General features: G+C 50.0%; 2 protein-coding genes across 2 annotated transcripts; both read right to left on the bottom strand.

Moving 5' to 3' along the window:
• Nucleotides 1-308: 308 nt before the first annotated feature.
• Nucleotides 309-6,806, bottom strand: LOC144948365 (uncharacterized). The gene is made up of 2 exons (XM_078877793.1): nt 6,742-6,806; nt 309-2,342 (listed from the first exon to the last, which is right to left on the bottom strand). Exon 2 carries the CDS (start codon nt 2,312-2,314, stop codon nt 1,088-1,090), a length of 1,227 nt encoding a protein of 408 aa, XP_078733919.1. The 5' UTR covers nt 2,315-2,342; nt 6,742-6,806; the 3' UTR covers nt 309-1,087.
• Nucleotides 6,807-18,273: 11,467 nt separating this feature from the next.
• Nucleotides 18,274-19,954, bottom strand: LOC144948530 (dynein axonemal heavy chain 1-like; the record flags this gene model as incomplete). Its single annotated transcript, XM_078878107.1, has 3 exons — nt 18,274-18,537; nt 19,506-19,619; nt 19,791-19,954. Coding segments are annotated over 3 exons (471 nt in total), but the record flags the coding sequence as incomplete, so codon positions are not given.
• Between the last annotated feature and the right edge of the window lie 336 nt (nt 19,955-20,290).

Raw genomic sequence — 20,290 nt, 5'->3', positions numbered from 1 at the left:
GCGGGCCGCACGCGCGCAGCGGGACACAGCACACGCACGCGGGCCGCACGCGCGCAGCGGGACACAGCACACGCACGCGGGCCGCACGCGCGCAGCGGGACACAGCACACGCACGCGGGCCGCACGCGCGCAGCGGGACACAGCACACGCACGCGGGCCGCACGCGCGCAGCGGGACACAGCACACGCACGCGGGCCGCACGCGCGCAGCGGGACACAGCACACGCACGCGCGCCGCACGCGCGTGCTGTGTCCCGCTGCGCGCGTGCGGCGCGCGTGCGCGTGCTGTGGTCCCGCTGCGCGCGTGCGGCGCGCGTGCGCGTGCTGTGGTCCCGCTGCGCACGTGCGGCGCGCGTGCGCGTGCTGTGGTCCCGCTGCCCGCACGTTCACCCCCGCACGCGCGCGCGTGCTGTGGTCCCGCTGCCCGCACGTTCACCCCCGCACGCGCGCGCGTTCACCCCCGTGCGCACGCGGCGTACAAACGCCACAACTGAGATGCCACATCGACCATCGCCCCCGACTGACAGGCTCTTGTCCACATGCAGGCCGGTGCAGGGCCACCACCTTGTGCCACACAGGGGCAGCTACTACTTGGGGATGCTCTTCGAGTGTTTGAGACGAGATACGATACAAAACTCCGAATTGCTGGGGCGATTAAGCAAGCACCATATAAATGCAATTCATAACAGTGAATGCTTGGGAGCTTATTGGCTCTCGCTCCTGGTTAGAGATCTCCCCAACACACAGGTCCACAAAAACTGGCCGCTCTTACCCTGCAGGTTGCACCTAGGAACTGAGTGTTCAACTTCACATTCTTGTCATAAAAGGCCTGTGATAAAGGTGCATCTATTGGAGCGGCATCGTCTAAGGCAGTGGTTCTTAACCTTGTTGGAGGTACTGAACCCCACCAGTTTCATATGCGCATTCACCGAACCCTTCTTAATTGGAAAAATAAAATATTTTTTCAAATTCAAAACATAAGTACATGTTTTACTGGTGCACAATCATATGAGTCAGGTGTGTGTCTTAACCTCCGCCGAACCCCTGGGGCTCGATCGAACCCAGGTTAAGAACCACTGGTCTAAGGCTTACGCATCTCCCGGGTCTCCATTTGACTTTGTATTGTCTCGGAGGAAGTCCACCCACACCTCCACTTCCACAAACTGCTGGGAGTTGCCTCGCTCTGCCTCACAGTCAGAATTCTCCTCCTGCTTCACGTTGCCTCCATCGATGTGAAGGTCCGATTTGGGAGTTGAATCTTCATATTCACATTTTACCTTCACTTCTTCACATTTCACCTTCACCTCTTCATATTTCACCTTGATTTCTTTGAAAGTGTCCAAGCTGGGATTTTCTTCCGGTTCTTGTTTGATGAGGGATGGGCTCATTGCAGCACTTTGACTTTCACAAGCTGATTTCACACTCCACTCCTGGTGGATCTTTTGATGCTTGTGTGTTCTCTGGTGTCTTTGAAGATGTGGTGACCATGCAAACGCCTTCCCACACACACTGCACTTGAAGGGTTTCTCTCCCGTGTGTGTTCTCTTGTGTGCTACAAGAGTAGATGAATCTGAAAACGCCTTCCCACACACACTGCACTTGTAGGGTTTCTCTCCTGTGTGTGTTCTCTGGTGTGTTACAAGAGCAGATGAATCTGAAAACGCCTTCCCACACACACTGCACTTGAAGGGTTTTTCTCCCGTGTGTGTTCTCTGGTGTTTTACAAGATGAGCTGAACGTGCAAACGCCTTCCCACACACACTGCACTTGAAGGGTTTCTCTCCCATGTGTATTCTCTGGTGTGCTACAAGAGTAGATGAACGTGCAAACACCTTCCCACACACACTGCACTTGCAGGGTTTCTCTCCCATTTGTGTTCTCTTGTGTTTTACAAGAGTAGATGAATCTGAAAACGCCTTCCCACACACACTGCACTTGAAGGGTTTCTCTCCCGTGTGTGTTCTCTTGTGTGTCACAAGAGCAGATGACTGTGCAAACGCCTTCCCACACACACTGCACTTGAAGGGTTTCTCTCCCTTGTGTGTTCTCTGGTGTGTTACAAGATCATATGACTGTGCAAACGCCCTCCCACACACACTGCACTTGAAGGGTTTCTCTCCTGTGTGAGTTCTCTGGTGTGTTACAAGATCATATGACTGTGCAAACGCCCTCCCACACACACTGCACTTGAAGGGTTTCTCTCCTGTGTGAGTTCTCTGGTGCCGTGTCAAATGTTCAGGACGATCCGTGCTGTATGCACACTGGTCGCATTGATGCCTTTTTGCACCGAGCTGCGCCGAGTGCCTTTGCTCCATGAGACCAATTCTGCAGAGGCAGCGACAGCTGCAGACAGAAACAAAGAATATCCACACCATCTACACGTCAGTATCGAGGCACAGAGGAATGCATATATACACAGTCACACGTGACTTACACATCTATAGTTATTCATATATTTATGATATAGTAAAAAAGTGTCCCAAATTCATCACATGGGCTGTTATGGCACACAATGAGAGGGCAAATGGTTATAACCGTGCCTGGAAGCCCTCGTATCTTCAAAATGAACGTTAACCCAAAACTCAGCACACAATTTCAGCTGTCTGGCTTCTAAATAAATGTTTATGAAAGCTAAATTCAGCTGACATAACAATGGGTGTTGAAAATAATACTATTTGTGTTATGCACAAATGCATAAATTAATGTTCAAGCGCAATTTAGAGGTGTGAAGCCAGGCACAGATGTCCTTGATTGCTCGGATGAGCAGTTCCGACTTAAGCTGCTGCACGTGTTTGCTGTGATCACTTCCTGACTCCATTCTTACAAAGAGTTCCAGAGGAAAACTAAAATAAACTACTGTTTTGATATAACCTCTGTGCTCAATAGAGTTAATAGACTTTACTGCAAATACAAACTTGACACTGTCACACACTCAGAGGTGGAGCCAGGATTTTCAGGTAGGGGGAGGAAACCCCTCCAGCAATGAAAAATTACAGGAGTTGTTAGTAAGTAAGGAGTTGTTAGTGAGAAAGGAGTTAGTAATAAAGGACTTGTCCCTTGCTTTTCATTCGACGCGTGTGATCGTCATCGCCCTCGCTGAACGTGTTGATGCCTTCAGGAAAGAAAAATAGACTTTTGTATTTTGGGGGGGGGGGGGGAAATGACCATGACGTATGTGGCATCAACCCGCATCACACCTGAGCTAAGGGCTCTGCAATGCTTACCCCCCTACCACATGGCTCTTCGCGCGCCGTACTTCTACAGCTGTTCACAGCGTGCCGGGAGATTTTAGGTGGCGCTTCGCTCCTGGCCGATTAAGTCATTGGCTTCTCGGAGTTTCAATACAAATCCGTGTGAGGAACAGGTACAACTGCCATCTTAAATATATAGCAGAACTTACACCTGTTTGTTTGTGTGAAACAGCAAAAACTCTCCAACGCTGAGCTCTGGCGTCATGAAATTTTCACAGCTTATGCTGTCTGGAATTTCTAAGCGAACGCCACGTCATTCCCTTCCCGAGTGGCAAAAATCGACCTGACGTAGCAGTGGGTTCAGGTTGAATTTCCTTGAGTGAAAACATCCGATTTAGGTAAATTGAAGTGTTTCAGCTTCCTTCTTGCAAGCATCAATTTTTTCAGGGTTTTTCAGTGAATTATGAGGGAATATTAAATTAATCCAAGACAAGAATCCAAGTCCCGGGCAAAGCCGGGTAGTGAAGCTAGTTACTAATAAACCCCCATGATCCTATCGAAATTAGGGATTTCTATCAGATTGTTGGGGGGGCACGTGCCACCCCACCCCCACTGGCTCCACCACTGTCACGGTTCACAGGTGGTGGTGTGTCCAGACCCATGCCTTGCCACCTTCACCTGCTCAGTATTAATGCTTCCTCACTCCACCAAGTAATTCATTGAGGATCAACCAACACAGCCGAGGCTGCGTGTCTCTCTGTGGTGAGATGTTCACTACCTGTCCTGGCATACAGGAAGTCGTGGGTTCGATCCCGACCCTGACGCCTGCTGTATATTTGTAGTTTACGTGTCTCTCTCTCTCCCCGTGGTCGCATGGATTTCCTTCCCGATCCCCGGGTTTCCCCTCCACATGTAGAGAGTGAACACCGCCACGCGTCTAGAGTGAACACCGCCACGCGTCTAGAGTGAACACCACCACGCGTCTAGAGTGAACACCACCACGCGTCCAGAGCGAACACCGCCACGTATCTAGAGTGAACACCGCCACACGTCTAGAGCGAACACCGCCACGCGTCTAGAGTGAACACCACCACGCGTCCAGAGCGAACACCGCCATGTGTCTAGAGTGAACACCGCCACGCGTCTAGAGTGAACACCGCCACACATCTAAAGTGAACACCGCCACACGTCTAGATCGAACACCGCCACGCGTCTAGAGCGAACACCGCCACGTGTCTAGAGTGAACACCGCCACGCGTCCAGAGTGAACACCGCCACGCGTCCAGAGTGAACACCGCCACGCGTCTAGAGTGAACACCGCCACGCGTCCAGAGTGAACACCGCCACGCATCTAGAGTGAACACCACCACGCGTCTAGAGTGAACACCGCCACGCGTCCAGAGTGAACACCGCCACGCGTCTAGAGTGAACACCGCCACCTGTCTAGAATGAACACCGCCACGCGCCTAGAGTGAACACCACCACACGTCTAGAGTGAACACCACCGCGCGTCTAGAGTGAACACCACCACGCGTCTAGAGTGAACACCACCACGCGTCTAGAGTGAACACCGCCACACGTCTAGAGTGAACACCACCACGTGTCTAGAGTGAACACCGCCACGTGTCCAGAGTGAACACCGCCACGCATCTAGAGTGAACACCGCCATGCATCTAGAGTGAACACCGCCATGTGTCTAGAGTGAACACCACCACGCGTCTAGAGTGAACACCACCACGCGTCTAGAGTGAACACCGCCACGCGTCTAGAGTGAACACCGCCACGCGTCCAGAGTGAACACCGCCACGCGTCCAGAGTGAACACCGCCACGCGTTCAGAGTGAACACCGCCACGCGTCCAGAGTGAACACCGCCACGCGTCTAGAGTGAACACCGCCATGTGTCTAGAGTGAACACCACCACGCGTCTAGAGTGAACACCACCACGCGTCTAGAGTGAACACCGCCACGCGTCTAGAGTGAACACCACCACGCGTCTAGAGTGAACACCACCACGCGTCTAGAGTGAACACCGCCACGCGTCTAGAGTGAACACCGCCACGCGTCTAGAGTGAACACCACCACGCGTCTAGAGTGAACACCACCACGCGTCTAGAGTGAACACCACCACGCGTCTAGAGTGAACACCGCCACGCGTCTAGAGTGAACACCGCCACGCGTCTAGAGTGAACACCACCACGCGTCTAGAGTGAACACCGCCATGTGTCTAGAGTGAACACCACCACGCCTCTAGAGTGAACACCACCACGCGTCTAGAGTGAACACCGCCACGCGTCTAGAGTGAACACCGCCACGCGTCTAGAGTGAACACCACCACGCGTCTAGAGTGAACACCACCACGCATCTAGAGTGAACACCACCACGCGTCCAGAGTGAACACCGCCACGCGTCCAGAGTGAACACCGCCACGCGTCCAGAGTGAACACCGCCACGCGTCCAGAGTGAACACCGCCACGCGTTCAGAGTGAACACCGCCACGCGTCCAGAGTGAACACCGCCACGCGTCTAGAGTGAACACCGTCATGTGTCTAGAGTGAACACCACCACGCGTCTAGAGTGAACACCACCACGCGTCTAGAGTGAACACCGCCACGCGTCTAGAGTGAACACCACCACGCGTCTAGAGTGAACACCGCCACGCGTCTAGAGTGAACACCACCACGCATCTAGAATGAACACCGCCATGCGTCTAGAGTGAACACCGCCACGCGTCCAGAGTGAACACCGCCACGCGTTCAGAGTGAACACCGCCACGCGTCCAGAGTGAACACCGCCACGCGTCCAGAGTGAACACCGCCATGTGTCTAGAGTGAACACCACCACGCGTCTAGAGTGAACACCACCACACGTCTAGAGTGAACACCGCCACGCGTCTAGAGTGAACACCACCATGCGTCTAGAGTGAACACCGCCACGCGTCTAGAGTGAACACCACCACGCATCTAGAGTAAACACCGCCATGTGTCTAGAGTGAACACCACCACGCCTCTAGAGTGAACACCACCACGCGTCTAGAGTGAACACCGCCACGCGTCTAGAGTGAACACCAGAGGTGGGACAAAGTCATTGTTATGCAAGTCCAAGTCGAGTCGCAAGTCATCAAATTCATGACTCGAGTCTGACTCGAGTCCAAGTCACATGACTCGAGTCCACATCTCATAGGTGGGACAAAGTCATTGTTATGCAAGTCCAAGTCGAGTCGCAAGTCATCAAATTCATGACTCGAGTCTGACTCGAGTCCAAGTCACATGACTCGAGTCCACACCTCTGGTGAACACCGCCACGCGTCTAGAGTGAACACCGCCATGTGTCTAGAGTGAACACCACCACGCGTCTAGAGTGAACACCACCACGCGTCTAGAGTGAACACCGCCACGCGTCCAGAGTGAACACCGCCACGCGTCCAGAGTGAACACCGCCACGCGTCCAGAGTGAACACCGCCACGCGTCCAGAGTGAACACCGCCACGCGTCCAGAGTGAACACCGCCACGCGTCCAGAGTGAACACCGCCACGCTGTTGACGAGCCTCACCTTGTTGTTGTTGTTGGCAGGTCTCTTGTGAAAACAAGAGCGGTACAGCAGCTCAAGCGGGCGTGGCCTGGTAAAAATAAAAACTGTGTTAATGTTTAAAGTAAAACAAAGTTACAAAGTGGCGAGCCGGGTGAAGACAAATTCAACTTAAGCGAGAGAATTGAAGCGAACGAGACCAGGTGAGGGCAGGAGGCAAGGCCCCGCGTTGTAAAGTTCCAACCTGGACATCGCTTCCATGCTCGCTGCGTGGTTTTGCCCAAATAAGGATTGGCACTGGGACAGGTATCGGCAGCGGCTGAGTGGATGTGACGTCACTCTCAAGAGCGCGGTGGTCGGGAGTGAGTGACATGACGTCACTAACGAGGCACCTCCCCCTGGCGTTTGACGCCGATGAGATCACGCTGAGCGGTGACGTCAGAGGGCGGGGTCAGAGTTCAAGTTTGTTGACAGAAGGGGAGCGGCAGTGTCATGGTGAGCGCTGCGCTCCGCACCGAACAGCCGAGTTCCATTCCCGCTCGTGGCCAACACCGCCAGTGACGACTTTCTGAGCCGGTCCTGAGCCTCCCCTACGTCGACTCAGCCTCAAACGAGTACCCGGTGCTGTGTCAACATCGCCACTGGGGAGACAAAGGCGGCCGGGCGTGGTGCTGGCCACCCACCCCCTCGTGTGCCGTGACGACCTCCACCGGTGCTGCTACTCGCTGTGAGCAGCACTTTGTAGATGTCGTGGCTTGGCTCTCCAGCACACTGCTGGCGACATTTCACGATGACATTTTCACGTCCATACAAAATCAGCATACTAACCTATGCCGTTACTGTCGGTGTGTTGTATTACATCACATTTCGATATTTTACTAGGTTATTTAATTTTCGTGTGCCTGCCTCCTAATTTTCAGGCTTGCGTGCCCGTGCCGCGTTGTCAGCTTGCTCCTCTCTCTGTGTGCCGTTGTGATGTCTGTCTGCTTGTATGTCTGTCTATAGTTTTTTCTAGTTAGATTTTTGTTGCTATTTCTTTTATGACTGATGATGATTGCTTGTGTTGCAATCGAAACGTCGTAATATGTTATTTTATTTTAATTTGTTATTTTATTTTTAGACGTGACTTAACCGAAAAGAACCAAAGAATAATTCCTGCAGTCACGAAAGCTCCTAAATTAAGATTAAAAAGTGCATTTCTTGGTTGTGTTTAGCCTGAGTAGCCTATATATTACGTAAAAAAGTGGGGAATTTGATACATTAAATTTTCGAATATAAAAAAATGAATCGGCATACTGTGCCGATTTTAGCCGAAATAAGCCCAACTTTCACAGCTTTATTTTTGGACAATATTTCATTCCTCTATTGTATTTAGCCTTAGTATGCTATGTATTAGATTAAAAGTGGGAAATTTCACGATGAAATGTTCACGTCCCGTTTTTGGCCAATATTGGCCAAATTTTTCCAGCTTTATTTTTCAACAAAAGTGCAATCCTCGTGTGTTTAGCCTTAGTATCCTATATATAGCGTTAAAAAGTGCGAAATTTCACCATGAAATGTTTAAGTGAAAAAAGAAAATCGGCATACTATGCCGTTTTTGGCTAAAATTGGACACATTTTTACAGCTGTATTTTTAAACCAAACGTACATTCCTCGGTTGTGTTTAGCCTGAGTAGCCTATATATTACATTAAGAGGGAAATTTCACAATGAAATTTTCAGGTCCCATAAAGAAATCGGCACACTCACGTATGCCATTTTGGCCAAAATTGGGCGAATTTTCATAGCTAAACTTTTCAAAGAAAAAGTTAATTCCTCTTTTTTGATTAGCATTAGTATGCTGTATTATTACTATAAAGGTTTGATATTTCATGATGACATTTTCACGTCCTAAAAATTAAATTGACATAACATTTTTTGGCTAAAAAACAAATAGGCATACTAACCTATGCAGTTTTTGGACATAATTGGGTTAGAGTTAGGCTTAGCAATTAGGGTTAGGGTTTAAGGTTAGGCGTTAGGGGTAGGGTTAGGGATAGGGTTAGGGCTCGATTATTCCAACTCACTACTCTCCAGGACATCTGGCAAAAACATTACCAAGCTGATGCGTGTACAAAATTATTTTACTGGCGTCATGACGGGTACTGCAAAATCCGACCATGTCTGTCCAGTGCTCACCGAACTGCATTGGCTTCCTGTTGCCGAACTCATACAGTATAAGATTGCACTCATTACATACAAAGCGCTGGCCACAAGTGAACCCCAATACCTTGCTGGTATCATCAAAGAGCATCAACCATCACGCAAACTCCGGTCATCCTCGTAGCAGCTTTTGGCTAGTCATCGAACAAAGACGGTCGCTGCATTGCACGCTTTCAGATGCACTTCTGCAGCCGTCTGGAATGTTCTTCCCTCCGAGATTAAGAAGTCACTGGAGCTACGCATTTTTAAAATCTAGGTTGAAAATATATTTTCTTTAGAACTGCTTTTCGTGCTTAGTTTGGTGTCCCTCCCCGGCACCTCCGATGACCATGGTTGGCTATGTACGGTGTGAAAGAAGTTCAACATACACACCAACATGGACACTCGCTAAATATACTAACCAACATGGACACTCACTAAAATAACTTAACCAACAAGGACACTCGCTAAATAAGCTAACCATCATGGACACTCGCTAAATAACCTAACCATCATGGACACTCGCTAAATAACCTAACCAACATGGACACTCGCTAAATAACCTAACCATCATGGACACTCGCAAAATAACCTAACCATCATGGACACTCGCTAAACAACGTAACCAACATGGTGCTGTAGCGCCACCGTGTGGTCACGTGGTACCACTGCAGCGCCTGGCGCGGTGACAGCAGCAGTGGCGCTGTGCGGCGTCTTCACGGCTTCATTGCAGCCAACCCGCTTGGGACTAACGCCAGGACGCAGCAGCAGCAGGACTCACAACTGCGGGAACGCGCGGGGTGACGCCTGACAGCGGCAACTGCTGGCGAACTGTGTTGGCCTGTACTGCACATGTCCACCAAGATGGCAGACGTAACCACGAATTAAATACCAGCCAAGTTTGGTGGCGATTGCTTTCACGGTGTGGATTTGTATTTGGAACATACTTTCATTTTCATACATGGAAGTGTCGGAGATTGAATAACAAAAATACACGTTACATGGAGTTACTATTTTTTTAATATGAAGAACACAGGTGCTGAGAGAAATTAGAAAGGGGAAGAGATAATTAAGGAAGTGGCACTGTCGATGCAATGAACGAGGGCGCAGCGAGCAGTAGAGGCCAGGTGGTGAACGAGAGTCGTGACAGGCGGCTAGAGGATGATTGATGGGAAGGCGCGTGCGGAGCGAGGCGTCACGTGGGGGGAGGTTGAGGGCGGGGCGGGGATTCCCCACGCAGGGCGCCATCTCGGCTGGGCACCGCGTGGAGGACGCGTGGTTCTTGTGGCGTCGTTGAATTCGTCTTCAACTACCGATCACAGCTGCTCCATGTGGCTTAGCAGCTCCTCAAGGTGGATCACCAGCTCGACCATATGGCTTACCAGCTCGTCAAGGTGGATTCCCAGCTCCTCAAGGTGAGTTGCCTGCTCATTCAGTGGAATTTTTTTGTCAAACACAGTCACGAGGCCTGTCTTGTGTTTAGAGTTAGTAATAGCCTAGATTCGTAGACCGTCGCTTTTTTAAGTGTAACATTTAAGCTATTTAAGTGCAAAATCCTCACATTGTTTTTCATTGTAATGAGGCGAGGAGGAGACTGTAACACGTTCCCAAGAGGGATGAAGTTTTAAATCGTGCGTCAACACGTGTTTAGATTGCGGCCTGCGTGGTGATTATCGGCAGCCTGTATGTAATTCAGGCGAGTCCGTGCTCTGAATATTGAGTTTTTGCGAGGTTTTTTCAAATATACTTCCCTACGATCGATTTCGTTTATTTTGTGTAATCTGACAGTGATTGTCCCCCCCCCCCCCGCAATCATTTCCCGAAATATATTTCAGAACAAACGTTAAGGTGCAAAGTTGACAATTTGTCAATACAAAAGAGGGTTGGGTTTGTTTAGGGTTAGCGGTTAAGGGTTAGGGTCAGGGGGGTTAGGGTTTAGGGATAGGGTTAGTATGATATATGTAGATTAAAAGTCAGACATTTCACGATGAAATGTTCAAGTAAATATTAAAATTGGTATACTAACTCATGCCGTTTTTAGCCAAAATTAGCAAAATTTTTACATCTTTATTTTTCAACAAAAGTTCATTCCTCTTTTGTATTTAGCCGTAGTATGCTATATATTACATTAAAAGTGACAAATTTAACGATTGCATTTTCACATCTCTAAAAGATATCAGCATACTAACCTATGCAGTTTATTTGCTAAAATGAGCCAAATTTTCACATCTTAATTTTCCAAGAAAAAGTTAATTCCTCCTTTATGTTTAGCATTAGTATGCTATATATTACATTAAAAGTGAGACATTTCACGATTACATTTTCACGTCTCAAAAAGAAAATCGGCATACTATCTTATACAGTTTTTTTTGCCAAAATGAGCCAAATTTCCATAGCTTTATTTTTTAACAAAAAGTGCATTCCTCCATTCTGTTTGCTGTAGTATGCTACGTATTACGTACAAAATTGAAAATTTCACGATCAAATTTTCACCTCAGGTATGCCAAGAAAATCATCATACCTTCTTTGGCCATAAAGCAAATTGGCATACTAACCTATGCCGTTTATGGACAAAATTGTGTAAGGGTTTGGGTGAGGGTTAGGATTAGGGGTTAGGGTTAGTGGTTAGGGGTTAGGGCTAGGAGTTAGTGGTTGGGGGTTAGGGTTAAGGTAGTTAGGGTCCAGGTCGATGTTAAGGGTTAGGGTCATGGTTGGATTAGGGTTAGAGTTCAGGGTTAGGGTTAGGCATTAGGGTTAGGGTCAAGTTCAGGGGGTTAGGGTTAAGGGTTAGTATGACAACTGCAGTGCTTCGGCACGATAACAGCAGCAGTGGCACTGTGTGGTGTCTTCCAACATGGACACTCGCTAAATAACCTAACCATCATGGACACTCGCTAAATAACTTAACCAACATGGACACTCGCTAAATATACTAACCAACATGGACACTCGCTAAATAACCTAACCATCTTCTTGGTTCTTTCGGTAAAGTCACGTAGAAGGGAAGTAATAAAATAATAAAAATAAAACATAATAAAACAATTCTCACGACGTTTCGGCCACAACGCAAGCAGCCATCCTCAGGCGAAGAATGAAACACCCCAAGCTTGGAGCGTATATTTAAGCTGGGTTAGAGGGGGGGGAGGTGGGAAGAAGAGCGCCTAAACAAAATAATTTGCATATCAAGAGGAATTCAGCATATGGAAAATGCGTAGGAGGTGGGCGGGGGGGGTTCCAAATCAATACTATGCCCGTGCATTATGCAGGATTAGCAGCATCAAAAGGGGGGGGGGGAAGGGGGGGAGCATTAACAAAGGAAAGGAATGTTAATAGTATGTAGCTGTAGTTACTAAACAACCACGTAAAAAACTACAGTATAAACTGCATGACAAACTAAAGTATAAACTACATAGCATCATCAGTAAACTTACTATACTCTACAATAAGCTGAGTTACTAACAGTAAGTAATACATGAAAAATTCTACGTTGTAAAAAATTATATAATATGCTTCCATCTAAACTTTATTCTCTTACATCACACGCGTCTATACCGTACTATATACTTCCATAGGCAAAACCAACATTAAATTACATACTGTATTGCTATAAACCACCCTATACCTTATACATTTTTAATATAACACTATGTATTATTCTACCCACCCTAATGTGTATCAAAATGGTTTATTACGTCCTTCCAGTGATTGCTAAGCCAGAATCCATCTTCTCGGTTAAAATTGTCTCTGTGTTTGTAAATGTGGATCGCCTCATGTACGAATCTCTCATGATAGCCAGATGGCTTGCAGAGAACCTCTGTCTTGGAGAAGTCAATGTCATGTGAGCCCACTGAGTTGTAACAGTGATCTGCCACGGCTGAGGTGTTTGTCCTACAGTGTTTCAGGTCAGCTTTATGTTCACGGATGCGGTCCGAGACATGTCGTTTGGTTTCCCCAATGTAACTGCTACCACAGAGGCAACTTAGTTTGTAGACACCAGGGTACTGTATGTCTGGAACCACATCTTTTACAGACGGTACCAGATCACGGATTTTATGTACTGTGTTGAATCGGACCTGGATCTTGTGTTTAATCAGGATTTTGGAGATCTTTTTTGTGACCCCAGCAATGTAGGGTAAGGTGATGGTCTTGAAAGGCTCCTCAACAGGATCTTTCTTGGTGGTTGGAGTGATGGCTTTGCGGATTGTGTAGTCGGAGTAACCATTAGCCTTAAGAGCTTGGCGTACGTGTTTGAGTTCACTGGAAATGTGTTCATGGTCGGAGATGCATTGGGCTCTATGATATAGAGTCTTGATGAGAGAATTCTTCTGGGATGGATGGTGGTGGGAATCCGGTTTTAGATAAGCAATCCGGTTTTAGATAATCAAAAGGAGACCTGATGGTTCAATGAGCCACTCTGTCTACAGGAAAGCCACCCACACGGATGCTTATCTAAAACCGGATTCCCACCACCATCCATCCCAGAAGAATTCTCTCATCAAGACTCTATATCATAGAGCCCAATGCATCTCCGACCATGAACACATTTCCAGTGAACTCAAACACGTACGCCAAGCTCTTAAGGCTAATGGTTACTCCGACTACACAATCCGCAAAGCCATCACTCCAACCACCAAGAAAGATCCTGTTGAGGAGCCTTTCAAGACCATCACCTTACCCTACATTGCTGGGGTCACAAAAAAGATCTCCAAAATCCTGATTAAACACAAGATCCAGGTCCGATTCAACACAGTACATAAAATCCGTGATCTGGTACCGTCTGTAAAAGATGTGGTTCCAGACATACAGTACCCTGGTGTCTACAAACTAAGTTGCCTCTGTGGTAGCAGTTACATTGGGGAAACCAAACGACATGTCTCGGACCGCATCCGTGAACATAAAGCTGACCTGAAACACTGTAGGACAAACACCTCAGCCGTGGCAGATCACTGTTACAACTCAGTGGGCTCACATGACATTGACTTCTCCAAGACAGAGGTTCTCTGCAAGCCATCTGGCTATCATGAGAGATTCGTACATGAGGCGATCCACATTTACAAACACAGAGACAATTTTAACCGAGAAGATGGATTCTGGCTTAGCAATCACTGGAAGGACGTAATAAACCATTTTGATACACATTAGGGTGGGTAGAATAATACATAGTGTTATATTAAAAATGTATAAGGTATAGGGTGGTTTATAGCAATACAGTATGTAATTTAATGTTGGTTTTGCCTATGGAAGTATATAGTACGGTATAGACGCGTGTGATGTAAGAGAATAAAGTTTAGATGGAAGCATATTATATAATTTTTTACAACGTAGAATTTTTCATGTATTACTTACTGTTAGTAACTCAGCTTATTGTAGAGTATAGTAAGTTTACTGATGATGCTATGTAGTTTATACTTTAGTTTGTCATGCAGTTTATACTGTAGTTTTTTACGTGGTTGTTTAGTAACTACAGCTACATACTATTAACATTCCTTTCCTTTGTTAATGCTCCCCCCCTTCCCCCCCCCCCTTTTGATGCTGCTAATCCTGCATAATGCACGGGCATAGTATTGATTTGGAACCCCCCCCGCCCACCTCCTACGCATTTTCCATATGCTGAATTCCTCTTGATATGCAAATTATTTTGTTTAGGCGCTCTTCTTCCCACCTCCCCCCCCTCTAACCCAGCTTAAATATACGCTCCAAGCTTGGGGTGTTTCATTCTTCGCCTGAGGATGGCTGCTTGCGTTGTGGCCGAAACGTCGTGAGAATTGTTTTATTATGTTTTATTTTTATTATTTTATTACTTCCCTTCTACGTGACTTTACCGAAAGAACCAAGAAGATGAATCCCTGCAGTCACGAAAGCTTTAAATCGAAATTTAACCTAACCATCATGGACACTCGCTAAATGACCTAACCAACATGGACACTCGCTAAATAACCTAACCAACATGGACACTCGCTAAACAACGTAACCAACATGGTGCTGTAGCGCCACCGTGTGGCCACGTGGTACCACTGCAGCGCCTGGCGCGGTGACAGCAGCAGTGGCACTGTGCGGCGTCTTCACGGCTTCATTGCAGCCAACCCGCTTGGGACTAACGCCAGGACGCAGCAGCAGCAGCGACTCACAACTGCGGGAACGCGCGGGGTGACGCCTGACAGCGGCAACTGCTGGCGAACTGTGTTGGCCTGTACTGCACATGTCCACCAAGATGGCAGACGTAACCACGAATTAAATACCAGCCAAGTTTGGTGGCGATTGCTTTCACGGTGTGGATTTGTATTTGGAACATACTTTCATTTTCATACATGGAAGTGTCGGAGATTGAATAACAAAAATACACGTTACATGGAGTTACTATTTTTTTAATATGAAGAACACAGGTGCTGAGAGAAATTAGAAAGGGGAAGAGATAATTAAGGAAGTGGCACTGTCGATGCAATGAACGAGGGCGCAGCGAGCAGTAGAGGCCAGGTGGTGAACGAGAGTCGTGACAGGCGGCTAGAGGATGATTGATGGGAAGGCGCGTGCGGAGCGAGGCGTCACGTGGGGGGAGGTTGAGGGCGGGGCGGGGCGGGGATTCCCCACGCAGGGCGCCATCTCGGCTGGGCACCGCGTGGAGGACGCGTGGTTCTTGTGGCGTCGTTGAATTCGTCTTCAACTACCGATCACAGCTGCTCCATGTGGCTTAGCAGCTCCTCAAGGTGGATCACCAGCTCGACCATATGGCTTACCAGCTCGTCAAGGTGGATTCCCAGCTCCTCAAGGTGAGTTGCCAGCTCATTCAGTGGAATTTTTTTGTCAAACACAGTTACGAGGCCTGTCTTGTGTTTAGAGTTAGTAATAGCCTAGATTCGTAGACCGTCGCTTTTTTAAGTGGAACATTTAAGCTATTTAAGTGCAAAATCCTCTCATTGTTTTTCATTGTAATGAGGCGAGGAGGAGACTGTAACACGTTCCCAAGAGGGATGAAGTTTTAAATCGTGCGTCAACACGTGTTTAGATTGCGGCCTGCGTGGTGATTAACGGCAGCCTGTATGTAATTCAGGCGAGTCCGTGCTCTGAATATTGAGTTTTTGCGAGGTTTTTTCAAATATACTTCCCTACGATCGATTTCGTTTATTTTGTGTAATCTGACAGTGATTGTCAACTCCCCCCCCCCCCCCCGCAATCATTTCCCGAAATATATTTCAGAACAAACGTTAAGGTGCAAAGTTGACAATTTGTCAATACAAAAGAGGGTTGGGTTTGGGTTTGTTTAGGGTTAGCGGTTAAGGGTTAGGGTCAGGGGGGTTAGGGTTTAGGGATAGGGTTAGTATGATATATGTAGATTAAAAGTCAGACATTTCACGATGAAATGTTCAAGTAAATATTAAAATTGGTATACTAACTCATGCCGTTTTTAGCCAAAATTAGCAAAATTTTTACATCTTTATTTTTCAACAAAAGTTCATTCCTCTTTTGTATTTAGCCGTAGTATGCTATATATTACATTAAAAGTGACAAATTTAACGATTGCATTTTCACATCTCTAAAAGATATCAGCATACTAACCTATGCAGTTTATTTGCTAAAATAAGCCAAATTTTCACATCTTAATTTTCCAAGAAAAAGTTAATTCCTCCTTTATGTTTAGCATTAGTACGCTATATATTACATTAAAAGTGAGACATTTCACGATTACATTTTCACGTCTCAAAAAGAAAATCGGCATACTATCTTATACAGTTTTTTTGCCAAAATGAGCCAAATTTCCATAGCTTTATTTTTTAACAAAAAGTGCATTCCTCCATTCTGTTTGCTGTAGTATGCTACGTATTACGTACAAAATTGAAAATTTCACGATCAAATTTTCACCTCAGGTATGCCAAGAAAATCATCATACCTTCTTTGGCCATAAAGCAAATTGGCATACTAACCTATGCCGTTTATGGACAAAATTGTGTAAGGGTTTGGGTGAGGGTTAGGATTAGGGGTTAGGGTTAGTGGTTAGGGGTTAGGGCTAGGAGTTAGTGGTTGGGGGTTAGGGTTAAGGTAGTTAGGGTCCAGGTCGATGTTAAGGGTTAGGGTCATGGTTGGATTAGGGTTAGAGTTCAGGGTTAGGGTTAGGCATTAGGGTTAGGGTCAAGTTCAGGGGGTTAGGGTTAAGGGTTAGTATGACAACTGCAGTGCCTCGGCATGATAACAGCAGCAGTGGCACTGTGTGGTGTCTTCCAACATGGACACTCGCTAAATAACCTAACCATCATGGACACTCGCTAAATAACTTAACCAACATGGACACTCGCTAAATATACTAACCAACATGGACACTCGCTAAATAACCTAACCATCATGGACACTCGCTAAATGACCTAGCCACGCCCCTCCTAGCCACGCCCCCTCCTAGCCACGCCCCCTCCTAGCCACGCCCCCTCATAGCCACGCCCCCTCATAGCCACGCCCCCTCATAGCCACGCCCCCTCCTAGCCACGCCCCCTCCTAGCCACGCCCCCTCCTAGCCACGCCCCTCCTAGCCACGCCCCCTCCTAGCCACGCCCCCTCCTAGCCACGCCCCCTCCTAGCCACGCCCCCTCATAGCCACGCCCCCTCCTAGCCACGCCCCCTCCTAGCCACGCCCCCTCCTAGCCACGCCCCCTCCTAGCCACGCCCCCTCCTAGCCACGCCCCCTCCTAGCCACGCCCCCTCCTAGCCACGCCCCTCCTAGCCACGCCCCTCCTAGCCACGCCCCCTCCTAGCCACGCCCCCTACTAGCCACGCCCCCTACTAGCCACGCCCCCTACTAGCCACGCCCCCTACTAGCCACGCCCCCTACTAGCCACGCCCCCTACTAGCCACGCCCCCTCCTAGCCACGCCCCCCTCCTAGCCACGCCCCCTCTTAGCCACGCCCTTCTTAGCCACGCCCCCTCTTAGCCACGCCCCCTCCCAGCCACGCCCCCTCCTAGCCACGCCCCTTCCTAGCCACGCCCCCTCCTAGCCACGCCCCCTCTTAGCCACGCCCCCTCTTAGCCACGCCCCCGTTTAGCCACGCCCCCTCTTAGCCACGCCCCCTCTTAGCCACGCCCCCGTTTAGCCACGCCCCCTCCTAGCCACGCCCCCTCCCAGCCACGCCCCCTCCCAGCCACGCCCCCTCCCAGCCACGCCCCCTCCCAGCCACGCCCCCTCCTAGCCACGCCCCTCCTAGCCACGCCCCTCCTAGCCACGCCCCCTCCTAGCCACGCCCCCTCCTAGCCACGGCCCTCCTAGCCACGCCCCTCCTAGCCACGCCCCTTCCTAGCCACGCCCCTCTTAGCCACGCCCCTCTTAGCCACGCCCCTCTTAGCCACGCCCCTCCTAGTCACGCCCCCTCCTAGCCACGCCCCCCTCCTAGCCACGCCCCTTCCTAGCCACGCCCCTCCTGGCCACGCCCCCTCCTAGCCACGCCCCTCCTAGCCCCTCCTAGCCCCTCACCTGGCCAGGCCCTTGAGCAGCTTGCCCATGGCCAGGTAGTCGAGCTGGTCGGAGCAGTTGAAGACGACCGTCTGCACGGCCAGCGCCTTGCCCAGGTCCTTGGTGGTCTCCGTCTTGCCGGTGCCCGCCGGGCCGGCCGGGGCACCGCCAAACTTGAGGTGCAGCGCCCCCGTCAGGGTCAGGTAGCACCTGGTGGTGGTGGGGGTGGTGGTGGTGGTGGTGACGGTGGTGGTGACGGTGGTGGTGATGGTGGTGATGGTGGTGGTGGTGGTGGTGGTGACGGTGGTGGTGGTGACGGTGGTGACGGTGGTGACGGTGGTGATGGTGGTGGTGGTGGTGACGGTGGTGGTGACGGTGACGGTGATGGTGGTGGTGACGGTGGTGGTGACGGTGAAGGTGGTGACGGTGGTGGTGGTGACGGTGGTGGTGACGACGGTAGTGATGGTGGTGGTGGTGACGGTAGTGGTGATGGTGGTGGTGGTGGTGACGGTGGTGGTGGTGACGGTGATGGTGACGGTGGTGATGGTGGGGATGGCCGGGAGAGAAAGAAGTGGAGGTGAGTGTGTGTATGGGTGAGTGTATGGGTGAGTGGGTGAGTGGGTATGTGAGTTCGTGTGTGAGTGAGTGGTTGAGTGAGTGGTGGTGTGAGTAAGTGAGTGTGTGAGTGATTGGGTGTGTGAGTGAGTGAGTGAGTGCGTGAGCGGGTGGTTGAGTGAGTGGGTGAGTAAGCCGGTGAATGGGTGAGTGAGTGAGTGAGTCAGTGTGTGAGTGAGTGGGTGGGTGAGTGAGTGAGTCAGTGGGTGAGTGGGTGGATGAGTGAGTGGATGAGTGAGTGGACGGGTGAGTGAGCGGGTGAGTGAGCGGGTGAGTGAGTGAGCTGGTGAGCGAGTGGCTGAGTGGGTGAGTGAGCAGGTGAGTAGGTGGGTGAGTGAGTGGCTGAGTGGGTGAGTGTGCATGTGAGCGAGGGGCTGAGTGGGTCAGTCAGTGGGTGACTGGGTGGGTGGATGAGTGAGTGGCTGAGTACGTGAGAGTGCATGTGAGTCAGTGGGTGACTGGGTGGGTGGGTGGATGAGCGAATGGATGAGTGGCTGAGCGGGTGAGTGAGTGAGTGAGTGGCTGAGTGGGTGAGTGTGCCACCGCCCACCGTCGCTGCTCACCGATCGGTGAGCGGGGTGATGACAAGTCGCCCCGAGTTCCCCAGGTACTCGTAGCCATAGAGGAACTCAGCGTTCACGGCCCGCACAACCAGATCCTCCTGGCTCCAGTAGTACCTGGGGCACACACAGCCCAGAGACACACCCAGCCCAGAGACTCAGCCAGCCCATAGACTCACACAGCCCAGACTCACACAGCCTATAGACCCACACAGCCCACAGACCCACCCAGCCCAGAGACCCACCCAGCCCCCCTTAGCCCCTGGCTACAGGGGGCTAGGGGGCTACCTGAGTTGGCTGATCCACTCAAAGTCGTTGGTGGAGGAGACGTCCTCCCGCACCAAGGCCCCCACCACGTCCTGGGCGTGAACCTCCACCACGATGAGTGCGGAGAGCACGGCACGCTGGGAGCGAGTCAGCTCACCACGCACGAGCGCCACCAGCTCAGCCAGCTGAGGAGTGGGTGAGGGGTGAGGGTGAGACTCACCACACAGACACACAGACTCACCACACAGAGACCCACAGACTCACCACACAGAGACCCACATACTCACCACACAGAGACCCACAGACTCACCACACAAAGACACACAGACTCATCACACAGAGACCCACAGACTCACCAAACAGAGACCCATAGACTCACTACACAGAGACCCACAGACTCACCACACAGAGACAACAACCCGGGCCGACAACAACCCGGGCCGACAACAACCCGGGCCGACAACAACCCGGGCCGACAACAACCCGGGCCGACAACAACCCGGGCCGACAACAACCCGGGC

This window comes from Lampetra fluviatilis, chromosome 49 (assembly GCF_964198595.1).
Source record: "Lampetra fluviatilis chromosome 49, kcLamFluv1.1, whole genome shotgun sequence".
NCBI classification, from domain to species: domain Eukaryota; kingdom Metazoa; phylum Chordata; class Hyperoartia; order Petromyzontiformes; family Petromyzontidae; genus Lampetra; species Lampetra fluviatilis.
This window is presented reverse-complemented; position numbering and strand designations above follow the sequence as displayed.